Source organism: Photinus pyralis, unplaced genomic scaffold, assembly GCF_008802855.1.
Source record: "Photinus pyralis isolate 1611_PpyrPB1 unplaced genomic scaffold, Ppyr1.3 Ppyr1.4_LG7, whole genome shotgun sequence".
Lineage (NCBI taxonomy): Eukaryota > Metazoa > Arthropoda > Insecta > Coleoptera > Lampyridae > Photinus > Photinus pyralis.
In genome coordinates, this window is record NW_022170738.1 from 28,052,381 (window position 1) to 28,065,348 (window position 12,968).

The 12,968-nt window shown below is 35.6% G+C and overlaps 1 protein-coding gene and 1 long non-coding RNA gene across 2 annotated transcripts in view; one reads left to right on the forward strand and one right to left on the reverse strand.

The window, feature by feature from the left end:
* The window catches only part of LOC116176473 (serine/threonine-protein phosphatase 6 regulatory ankyrin repeat subunit B), a gene marked incomplete at its 5' end in the record, with an annotated part of 44,846 nt that overhangs the window by 2,756 nt on the left and 29,122 nt on the right, over positions 1-12,968 (reverse strand). The window contains 2 exon segments of the mRNA XM_031495066.1: positions 19-154; positions 219-445. Coding sequence (XP_031350926.1) covers positions 19-154; positions 219-445 — 363 coding nt within the window.
* On the forward strand, positions 3,561-10,159 carry LOC116176476. The gene is made up of 6 exons (XR_004146447.1): positions 3,561-3,652; positions 7,961-8,062; positions 8,199-8,807; positions 8,968-9,048; positions 9,176-9,831; positions 10,028-10,159. It is a non-coding gene; the product is annotated as an uncharacterized LOC116176476 (long non-coding RNA).

Consider the following 12,968-nt stretch of genomic DNA (forward strand, 5'->3'; position numbering starts at 1 on the left):
CGTAACTGAGAGTCTTACCCCTAGTTCTATAAACGCTAACAAAATAGAAAAGCCAAGTTGTGATTAGATTAACTGGCGGTGGCGCTGTCGTCGTTCGATCTATACTTCTAATCAATTTGCTTAATCCAAACTTCCATTGGACGTCAGATCGGGCCTGAGTGTGTAAAAGATTCGAGCGTTATTATGCGGATCGCCAAGAGGTTGCGTGACAAAGTTACCTGAATTTGTTGGTATGTGTCTGACATCGTGGCAATTAGAAGTTTAATAAGAACAACCACGGTAACCAACATATATATGGCAAACGCTATTTTGAACAAAATTTTCGTCCAGTCTGGTCTCAATTGGGCACGTTCGGGAGGTGCCATTGTAATTAAATCGGTATTTCTCGACTGTCCAAAAAGGGCGAACAACAACCTTTCAGCTGCTTTTGCTGGATTCATAAGCACTGCGAAAATTGCTTTATTAGACGCTTGGAGCAAGTGTGGGAATGTACTAGTTTATACGATTATAGGGAAATTTTTCCAGTACAAGGGATTGATCAATTATGTTGTAGTACCTACGACTGAGTAATTTACGTTTTACTTACAGCTTTAAATCGTTACGAATTGTGGAGCCTGGTGAGAGTCGGTAAAGTTAGTAGACCAGAAATGGGGAAATATGATAGTGTTTGTGTTACGGCCATTAGCTAGACAAATAGTTCCTGGAGTATTTTCCGAGGTGTTCTACTAACTAAAAGTACTTTTAGGAAAGCCACTTCAAAATCTTCTGCTACGCTTATACCTCTGCGATCATTTATCGTTGTCGTATAACAGTATGGCTCTATGACCTTTCAGAGCTGGGCAGAATACTTTCAAAAAGTATTTGAATACTAAATAGTAAATACTTTACACAAATCAAAGGTATTTGAATACTAAATACTTTAACGTCCAGCACAAGCGAATGCTAGATACAGATACATTGAAAAGTATTCAAATACTTAAAAAAATAAGTATTCAAATACTTTAGAATGCATTCGAATACTTTCAAAGGTATTCGAATACTATCAAAAGTATTCGAATACTTTGAAAAGTATTTCATTAACTTACTTTGAAAAGTATTCGAATACAGTAAAAAGTATTCAAATACTTGTCACTCAAATACATTAAAAATTTAAAATAGTATACTAGATAAAAGTCTTAATACTACTTAAAAATCAAGTTATACTTTGTATGGGGTTAGCTTTTTTTATATTTCTATTGTTATATACAAATTTAAGGGGAGTAAAAGCGAAATATTATTATTATATTATTATATAGGAGGTACCTACCAGGACCTTTCTTATACCCAGTTATATCCTTAAGAATACGTGTACCAGTTTTCAAAGCGTCGTGCACATGATACGTACGCCTTTCTGAAATTAATCCTAGCGATTTTGGAACAGATCCATTTTTGACCATCCGTTTGTCCGTGTGCATGATACTTTGTTTAGAAACGTGCGATCGCTTTGAAAATTGGTACAATGGTCTTAAGGATATAAGAAAGGTCCCTATTGTTTTTAAGTTACGTAGACTATCGAGTTCGGTATTCAGATGTATCGGATTTTTATATTTGATTTTGTGACAATGGAAACTTTCCCTAAACATTTCTAAATTGTTCTCAAATATTTGAATACCTAACTTAAAAGTACTGCCTTTTTTTGAGGCCGGAAAAAAAATGTCTGAGATCGACCGGGAAAAAACATTTTCTTATAGAATTTGGCCCGTAGAATCCATAATTTAAAACAGTTTGAAGATTGGGCTACTAGAAGTTACAGCCCTTTGAATTTTTTTTCGAAATTTGTTTTTTGTCCATAACTTTATATTGAGAGGTCTAATCGAAAAAGAACGAATTGTTTTGGATTCTACGCACCAAAATTAATAAGAAAAAGTGTTTTCCCGAGAAATTTTGTTGCAGTCGATTTTTGATAAAAAAAGGAAGGTTATACACTGCCTTTTTCTGAGGCCCGAAAAAAAAATTGTCTCAGATCGACCCGGAAAAAATTTTTCTTATAGAATGTGGCCTGTAGAATCCATAATTTCAAACAGTTCCAAGATTGGACTACTAGTTCAAAAGTTACAGCCTTTTGAATTTTCTTTCGAAATTGGTTTCTCGTCCATAACTTGATTTAGATGTCTGATCGAAAAAGAACGAATTGTTTTGGATTCTACGCACCAAAATTAATAAGAAAAGGTGTTTTCCCGAGAAATTCTGGAGTAGTCGATTTTTGGTAAAAAAGGAAGGTTAAGTATTCAAATACTATGCGAAGTATTCGAATACTTTACGAAGTATCCAAATACTTTGCGAAGTATTCGAATACTAAATATTTGTGAAAGTATTTGAGTTACAAATACAAATACTGCTTCCATAAAAGTATTTAAGTACAAAGTATTTGAATATTAAAAAGTATTTACAAAATCAATACTGCCCAGCTCTGTGAGTTGTGACCTTTTCATCAACTCAAACGGCATGCGTTTTAATTATTTTTGCAATTATTATAGCGATACTTTGAAAATTGTGCTTGGTACTTTTTTGAGTAAGACAAATTTGTGCGTATGTTGCAAAAAGATCGCGTTTAAGTTGACAGATGATCGCTTTATAAATAAATAAATCAATCAATCCAAATAATGAAAATTATTGACATAGATTTTGAGATACCACTCACGCATCTGTGCATCCGCGTTTTGTTCAAACGCTTTCCTTTCTTTCATGTCTAAGAATATGTGTACCAAATTTGGTTCCAATCAGTTCATCCGTTTAGCCGGAAATTAGAGTATAGTCCTAGGTACAGTCAGACAGACCGATCAACATCATCGAGATTTTGTCTGATTTTGATTCCTGCGTCTTCAAAACGTGTATTTTCGTCAAAAAAGTAGGGGGAGGGTAAATTGGAAATATAACATAATTTAAATCATTAAAATCGGGAATTAACCCCTTACTCACGACCAAATTCATGAACAGAAAACCATGAATGACATCTGTTGGGCAAAAGCGCAATATTTAAAAAGTTCCAAGCCGGAAATTCAAGATGCTAACCATGAAAACCCAAAAAATTTCCGAAAAGTAGACCAGCAACTGTAATCTAAAATTCGAAAGTATTCTGGGAACTATTAAAAAAACTGGAAGCGCGCCAAACAATCCAGCTCCAATTGGACGCGCCATTTCAAGCAACCTACATCAAAAATTGCAAAAAGACTGATTTTCACTAAAGTTAAAAGATGAAAAGAATGCCAATGCCCCAAATATGCTCTACAAGAATTTGAAACGACAAACTTGTGCCATCCGTTAACTTAATTGAAATAATTGCCTTCAAATTCAATTTTCAAACAAATCAAAATTGGATAGGGTTGCATATTTTGATTAAACTGTATTCAAAACGCTGAGTGTTTTCTAAATTCGTGAATAAATTCCACCTTTGGCGATTGGAAACTGGAGGGAGCGCACGCGAAAACAACCTCTAGCAAAGTATTCCGATAAGGCACTTGTTTTCCGTCTCACTTGTTACCTACCTGTCCGTCTACGTCACGATCCCGATTGTAGTAACGCGAGAAACGTCGACGGTTGTGTTTCGTGTTTTTCCAATGGTGTTTGGTAGTGATTCTTCCCTTGGAGAGACTGAATTAATAAGGTTTAAAGGGTGAGTTTTTACTTTATTTAATTGGGGCGGTAAAAGGGCACTTAGCTAAATGCACCCATCATAAAAAAACCATATCCTCTTGTGCCTATTAGAAATTACTACCATGAAACAAAAATTCAGAAATTTATTTGGAAAGGGTTTGGTTTTTTTAGTCTGTGGTTTAGGTTCATAATAGTCAAAAGGTAACTAGTATGCTCCAAAGTGGGTTTTCGTCACATGGAAATCCAAAAACATGTAATTAACTCTCATATGAACAAACTAAATAAACCGCAGTGTAAATATTTTCATTCTAAAACTATCCGAATGGTAAATTAGAATTCTAAACTGTAGCGTTACCTGCCACATGTACATAGATAACGCGCCACGTCATCACCAGATGCGGCCGTTGATGCGATATCAAGACATTCTTTTAAAATAATCTCGTATTTATACTAATCAACTAAAATTACGTTGAATCGATTTGAAAAATTTCAAATTTTTAATTAGGTACGTACTAATCTTTATGCATACATAATGGTATCAATGATAATGGGCTACGTGGTTAAAGGTTCACACAGTTTCCGTACAAGAGCAGATTTTTCTCACCAATTGATCGCAAAATCGATCTAATTTGATGGTATTAATTTGCAAGTGCTTAGTTTTTTGACACATGCGGATTTGTAAATTAAAAACACCTGTCGCTCTCTCCTAATCTAGCGTAAACTAATTTTTCATTGCCGTGCATACTGTAGTAAATAAGTAAATGAACACACCAGAGTCCAGATGTAGAGGACGAAGTATGTATAGTATATATTTGGTACTATCCCTCAGGAGACGACTGACCCTTCGCCCGTCCGTCCGTTGTTCTGTGCGTAAATTGGGAAGTGCTATTAATCTGATGTTTTCAATTGCAATGAGTAGTCTAGGGGAAAGGATCTTCATCCGTGCGTCCCTTCAGCTCATGCCCTCCAGCTAACTTTCATGTAAAAGTGCCATTAACAAGCATTAACCTCGGCAGATTGGAAATATAATTTAATTTAAATCATACAGATCTGAAATTAACTTCTTATTCACGACCAAGTGCGTGAACAGAAACCAGGAATGCGCAACCTTTAAAAATTTCAAGGGTTGCTGCCGGAAATCCAACATGTTAAACTAAAAAAATGTCCGAAAAGTAGACCAGCAACTTAAATCTAAAATTCGAAAGTACGGGAACCATTAAAAAAAAACTAGAAGCGCGCCAAATAGTTGCAAAAAATTACTGATTTTCACTAAAGTTAAAAGATAAAAAGAATGCCAATGCCCCAAATATGCTTTATAAGAATTTGAAACAACAAACTTGTGCCATCCGTGTACTTAATTGAAATAATTGCCTTCAAATTCAATTTTCAAACAAATCAAAATTGGATAGGGTTTCCTATTTTGATTAAACTGTACTCAAAACACTGAGTATTTTCTAAATTTGTGAATAAATTCCAACTTTGACGATTGGAAATGCGCGAAAATAACCTCAGCAAAGTATTCCCATAAGGCACTTGTTTTCTGTCTCACTCGTTACCTACCTATCCGTCTACGTCACGATTCCGATTGTAGTAACGCGAGAAACGTCGACGGTTGGGTTTAGTGTTTTTCCAATGGTGTTTGGTAGTGATTCTTCCCTTGGAGAGACTGAATTAATAAAGGTTAAAGGGTGAGTTTTTACCTTATTTAATTGGGGCGGTAAAAGGGCCCGTAGTTAAATGTACCCATCATAAAAAAACCATATCCTCTTGTGCCTATTAGGAACTACTACCATGAAACAAAAATTCAGAAATTTATTTGGAAAGGGTTGGGTTTTTTTAGTCGGTGGTTTAGGTTCATAATAGTCAAAAGGTAACTAGTATGCTCCAAAGTGGGTTTTCGTCACATAGAAATCCAAAAACATGTAATAAACTCTCATATGAACAAACTAAATAAACCGCAGTGTAAATATTTTCATTCTAAATCTATCCGAATGGTAAATTAGAATTCGAAACTGTAGCGTTACCTGCCACGTGTACAGAGATAACGCGCCACGTCATCACCAGATGCGGCCGTTGAGGCGATATCAAGACATTCTTTTAAAATAATCTCGTATTTATACTAATCAACTAAAATTACGTTAATCGATTTGAAAAATTTCAAATTTTTAATTAGGTACGTACTAATTTTTATACATAATGGGCTACATGGTTAAAGGTTCAAACAATTTCTGCACAAGAGAAGATTTTTCTCACCAATTGATGGCAAAATCGATCTAATTTGACGGTATTTATTTGCAAGTGCTCAGTTTTTCTGACACATAGGAAATGCGGATTTATAAATTAAAGACACCTGCCACTTTCTCCTAATACAGTGTAAACTCATCTTTCATCGCAGTTCATACTGTAGTAAATAGTACTAGTACATGTATGGCCACTATGAATAGGTAATCGTATTAGGTAATATCCCTCGGGAGACGACCCATTCTTCGCCCGTCCGTCCGTTGTTCTGGGCGTAAATCGGGAAGTGCTATTAAATTATTTTCAATTGCAATGAGTAACGTTTGTGAATAAATTCTTTTTCAAAATCAATATCGGACACCCCTTCGCCCTTTCGTTCATTTTTAGCGCATTTTTTAAGAATTAAAAAAAGTGCTATTGTTTGCTATTTTTCCGGCCGCCTGCCCGTCCGTCCGTCCGGACCCACCTTTAGGGGAATTATCCTAGATTCCTGGAATTTTTTGCAATGCCTTGAAGGTGCCCATCAAAATTTCGCCGTTTTAAAGGGGAGCCCCCCCCCCCCATGAATTAATTGTTTCCTGAGATGCTGTCCTTGAAGGTAAAACATGCCCAAGTTTTACATGCGCCAGCCAATTGGTCTCTGATTTTGCAATGGTGATTCTTCACCTTTCTTTTCGCTTTTATGTTTTGTGGTTGAATGTTGAAACTAGTCCGGAGCACTCCTCATGGAATAACTCTCTCCCCATTCCCTTAATGAGGAGTGGATTATTTAATTTTTCCATTCTGTCATCATCTTCTTTTCCCTTAATTTTTGGCACATTTTTGTAAGAATTGCTATTGTTTGCGTTTTGTCCGTCCGTCCGTCCGGACCCACTTCTGCCGTTTCGAACTACTTCTAGGGAAATGGTCCTACAGTCCTGAAATTTTTTGCAGTAGGTAGCCTATACCTTGAAAGTTTGCCAGACGGCCATCAAATTTCGCTGTCTAAAAGGGGGCCTCTCAACGAATTATTTCCTGAGATGCTGTTTTTTAAAGTAAAACGTGCATAACTTTTACATACGACAACCAATTGGTCTCAGATTTTGCATACGCATGCGTTTAGTGGTGCCAAGTTAAACTTTAGAAAATTGGGGGGGGGGGGGCTCACATGTACTACCCTTCATGGTATTCTAATGAAAGGTCGCATCGAAATAAATTACTTTGTACAAACTATAATTTTCCCGTGCGACTCTTTTTCGAGATCATTGAGCTACGGGGCCTGAGGGGGGAGGGGTTAAAAAATAATTTTATCTTTCATTGTATTCTAATTAAAGGTCTCAACGAAAGGAACCGTTTTCTACCAACTACTGCCCTTCTTTGTGTCCTTATGAAAGTACGGAGTGGAGCTAGGGTGGAGGGGGGCGGGGGAGTGGAACCTGTTTTATCATTCATGGTACTCTAATGAAAGGTCTCAACGAAAGGAATTAATTTCTACCAACCATAGCCCTCCTTCTCGACCTCTTATCGAGATCGGGTATATTCCCTTATACCTCAAGGCTAGTTTTGGCCCACCCCGGGTATGTTATTTCCTCGGCACCCGTCATATCTGGCGAGCATTTCTCTATCCCCCACCTGCGGCTAGCAACCCCACACAGGATTAATATAAAATAATGATTTGTAAATTACGTTCGAAAGCTAAATAGTTGAACTACTATAGGAGGTTGAAATAATCATTCCTTTTTGTAGCGGATGGAAGGGCTTAAACTGAAATAAGTCCAGTAAACCATTAAAAAAATATGAATGAAAAACTAAAAAAACCAAACAAATTTCGGGGGTACGGGAAAGCACAAGTGGTGGGAGGTCGGAAACTTACATTCTTAACCAATAGATGATCCTCTATAACATACAAAAACTTGAAAATAATTCTAGGTTTGCAGGTCCATTTTCAGTCTCTATTTTCCGGATGAAAAGTAGTACCTAACTTGATATTTGTAGTAAAGCACAACAAAAGGAGAGAGGAGGCCCTTCTAGCAAACGCCGTGCATGTAAAAACTCAAATTCCTTACTCGTGTTTCATAGTTTTAATGTATATTTATGTTCTTTGATTCAGATTCGAGAAGGGCAGCCTTGGATTCTGGCTTACGATAGGAGAGTGGACAGGGTGGAAGTAGCAGCGTCATGTGGTCCGAAACCGAATAAATAAGGCTATAGGGTAAATGTCTAATATCTAATTTGAGCATTAATAGTCACTATTCACAATGTAATGTATTCCAAAAACAAAAAAAAAGTAACATAGAAATTCACTATTAACTACTAAATTTTTTTTTCATATTTTTCTTTTGTTTCAGATTCCAGAAGGGCAGCCTTATAAAGGTAGGATTTTTCTTTTTCGGTGCATGGGTGGTGGTATTCTATTTTTTGTGTATTTAAAAGAGGGGGGGAGTGAATATAGTGAATACTGTGACTACAAAGAAAACCAACCAGGTAATTATTTTAACTGACCTTCGTATAGTCATCTTGATGATGTAAGACTGATTGCAATGATTCTCTCGTGGCATGAAACAGTTACCCTAAAACGTCCGGTATGACTATAATTCACAGCCGTATCGGTTTCTTTCAGTTTTCTTGTAAATGAGGCCATGAGGAACTATTCCAGTCAATTTTTTCGTTACCAAAGATTGTCATACGAAGATCACGTTTTTAAAGGAAGGTAAGTGATTAATCCACCATAGGCTTATGTTCGTTTATTAATGTATAAGATGATCTTAACATTGAGATGAAAGACCACATTGAGGTAATTGATTAATAAAGGAACAGAGCCAATAAATGTTTTTTATAACATGATTACTTACAAATCCTTTCGATTGTTCACAGCGCCAATGATGACCCCGCCCTCGTCCTGCATCTACCTGAGAGGAATCAACTCGATTCTGTTGAACACGATTCAGGCTAATGAGGTAAGTACACAATTCACTTTAATATAACCCGATTTTGATCGCCCCGAAATTACGTACCATGTTAATGTATCATATTTTTTGTAAACCAAATGTCCAGTAACTATAGTTCTACACAAAAATCACGAGAGCTCTTTTGTAATATATATTTCTCACTTTTCAGTGATCCCAACTCACTATGCCTGAACGCCGGCTGCGGGTAGCAGCGTCCAGTGGTCCAAAACGGAATGAATAAGGCTAAAGGGTAAATTTATAATATTTAATATAGTCACTATTCATAACGTAATGTATTCCAAAAAAAAACATAGTCTAACTATTAACTATTTTGAAAAATTTTCTTCATCATTTTAACGTATTTTCTTTTGTTTCAGATTCCAGAAGGGCAGCCTTATAAAGGTAGGATTTTTCCTGTTCTAAGCATGTGACTTGTTGCATTTTTTTTGTGTATTTAGCAGTGGGGGAAAAGTGAATAGTGTATAAAGTGACCAAAATAAGAATCAACGAATAATTTTAGCCGATCTTCGTATTGTAGTTCTAATTGAGTTGTGGTTAACTCTCTCAGCGTTAATCTTGGTGGCGTGATAGACTGGCAGCGGTCATTTTTGGAATGGTCATCAGCAGTTCACTCCATATGAATTGTTATGGCCATGAATTCATAGCCATAGTAATTTAGTGAAGTGAACAGTTTTCCTCCCCCAGGAAGTACCGCAGCCAGTCATTATGTTTCCAAGGAACATGTCTTAGGGGTTGATCATACCCCATTTAGTATTGCGTGAAGATCGGGTTTTTGGTTTTCAAAGGGAGGTGAGTAATCGTTACAGAAGTGTACGTTTATGTAATAATTAGATACCTACTCTCAGATGATTAGATGATTGATCGTAAGTCATCTCTGATTAGGTAGCTAATTATTGAACAAACACACTTTATGAGTACACTTTGGAGGGTGTACTAATCTCATTGATTGTTCACAGATGACCGGATTCAAGTCTACCCTAATCCTGGTGAACTCAAGTTTCAATCGAACTAGGTGAGTACGTCATGGTTTTTGAGTCGTTCAGAATAGCGGATTGCTTGTTCTTTTGATTAGATACATACTCATTCATAAAAAAAGTGCTTCATATCTATAAAACTACGACAGCTACTAATATTTTAATTCTGCACATTTTTTACCGGTTTCTATATAAACTGCGGTTTTTTTACATTTATAATATTTCTCTTTTCAGTGTTTGGAATATCTCACCAGTCCCGCTTGCCAGTGGTCCACCGACGTGTACGAGTGCAGTTGGAGATCCTCTGCCGCCAACTCTCCCCATCCATGGCGATTAAGAAAGACGTGATCTTCATGCAAATAAAGGTACCTAATTTAAAGGTCTTAGCTAGTACAAAACCAATTACTTAGAAAGCGAAATTTTGAAATTTCAAACTCTTAGAAAAGGGTTGAAGTTACACAAACAATAGTATCGGTTTTGACGAAATTAGGAAAGAAACGTTACCAGATCAAACAAAATGAGGTTAAAGTTAAAGTTTCTTTTTGGTTTTAAAATTACGAATTTTATTAGAAAATTCAGAATCATATGTATTGTAATCGTTGATTGCGGGGGTTGTAATTCTTGTAATACACCAATTATTTGTATTTCGTTATTCGGATATGTATAAATGATCCATAAGCAACTCTTCAGTTGCTATTTATGGTTAAAGTTCTTTTTGGTTTTAAAATTATGAATTTGATTAGATTTCGGACCTTTACGTGTAGTAATCCTCTATTACGGGGGTTGTAATTTTTGTAGTAAACCAAATATTTATATTTCGTTACGCGATTATGTATAAATGATCCATAAGTAACCCTTCAATTGCTCTTTAAAGTCAAAGTTCTTTTTGGTTTTAAAATTACGAATTTTATTAGAATTCGGACTCTCACGTGCATTAATCCTCGATTGCGGGGGTTGTAATTTTTGTAGTACACCAAATATTTGTATTTCTTTGTTCAGATATGTATAAATGATCCATAAGCAACCCTTCAATTGCTCTTTAAAGTCAAAGTTCCTTTTGGTTTTAAAATTATGAATTTGATTAGATTTCGGACCTTTACGTGTTACAGTAATCCTCTATTACGGGGGTTGTAATTTTTGTAGTAAACCAAATATTTATATTTCGTTACGCGATTATGTATAAATGATCCATAAGTAACCCTTCAATTGCTCTTTAAAGTCAAAGTTCTTTTTGGTTTTAAAATTACGAATTTTATTAGAATTCGGACTCTCACGTGCATTAATCCTCGATTGCGGGGGTTGTAATTTTTGTAGTACACCAAATATTTGTATTTCTTTGTTCAGATATGTATAAATGATCCATAAGCAACCCTTCAATTGCTCTTTAAAGTCAAAGTTCCTTTTGGTTTTAAAATTATGAATTTTATTAGAATTCGGAATCTTACGTGTAGTAATCCTCGATTGCGGGGGTTGTAATTTTTTTAGTACACCAAATATTTGTATTTCGTTATTCGGTTACCTATGTAAAATGATCCATAAGCAACCCTTCAATTGCTCTTTAAAGTCAAAGGTCCTTTTGGTTTTAAAATTATGAATTTGATTAGAATTCGGACTTTTACGTGTATTAATCCTCGATGGCGGGGGTTGTAATTTTTGTAGTACACCAAATATTTGTATTTCTTTGTTCAGATATGTATAAATGATCCAAAAGCAACCCTTCAATTGCTTTTTAAAGTCAAAGTTCCTTTTGGTTTTAAAATTATGAATTTTATTAGAATTCGGAATCTTACGTGTAGTAATCCTCGATTGCGGGGGTTGTAATTTTTTTAGTACACCAAATATTTGTATTTCGTTATTCGGTTACCTATGTAAAATGATCCATAAGCAACCCTTCAATTGCTCTTTAAAGTCAAAGGTCCTTTTGGTTTTAAAATTATGAATTTGATTAGAATTCGGACTTTTACGTGTATTAATCCTCGATGGCGGGGGTTGTAATTTTTGTAGTACACCAAATATTTGTATTTCTTTGTTCAGATATGTATAAATGATCCATAAGCAACCCTTCAATTGCTCTTTAAAGTCAAAGTTCCTTTTGGTTTTAAAATTATGAATTTGATTAGATTTCGGACCTTTACGTGTAGTAATCCTCTATTACGGGGGTTGTAATTTTTGTAGTAAACCAAATATTTATATTTCGTTACGCGATTATGTATAAATGATCCATAAGTAACCCTTCAATTGCTCTTTAAAGTCAAAGTTCTTTTTGGTTTTAAAATTACGAATTTTATTAGAATTCGGACTCTCACGTGCATTAATCCTCGATTGCGGGGGTTGTAATTTTTGTAGTACACCAAATATTTGTATTTCGTTATTCGGTTATGTATAAATGATTCTTAAGCAACCCTTCAATTGCTCTTTAAAGTCAAAGTTCCTTTTGGTTTTGTAATTAAAAATTTTATTAGAAAATTCAGTCTCATATGTCGGTCTGTATATCTGTCTGTACTTTCATTTCCGGCTAAACGGCTAAACCGATTGGAAATAGAATGGGCAAAGTCACGCATGCGCAGGTGTGCGGCTGGTATCTGTACTAGCCACAGTAAATATTTATTTCTGTGATGGATTATGTTTAAATATTATGGCCAATTGCACCGTCAAAATTAAGCATCCCTTAAACTTAAGCATAACTTAAATACCATGGCATCGATTGTCTTAATAGTCGTTGCCATAGATTTTAAGTTCGACTTAACTTTAGGCAAGGCTTAATTTTGTTGGTGCAACTGGGCATTACTTTATTGATGTGAGAAGTGGGTCGCTACGGGAGCGCGAATTTTCCATCCCCTAAGTGCGCTTTTATTTGATACCATATCTTATAGTACAAAATAGTCTAAAATGTTGAGCGTTGTTACTCTAGTAGCTTGTGCCAAATTTAACGTCTACCAGAATCGATTTGTTATTGGCGTCGATTCCAAGTCTGTGAGTTTATTATTTTTGGGGACTCCCACATCTGCGTACTGTGACAAATACAGTTGCACACAGTTTATAATACGAGGTACCGTACCTATGTAGCAGTTTAGTATTTTGATGCTTACTGTACTTCCCCTAAAATGACAAACTGTAAGCTCAAACTGTAAAGGTCATTTCAGTTCCGGACTAATGAAAGTGATCCAGGTCACAA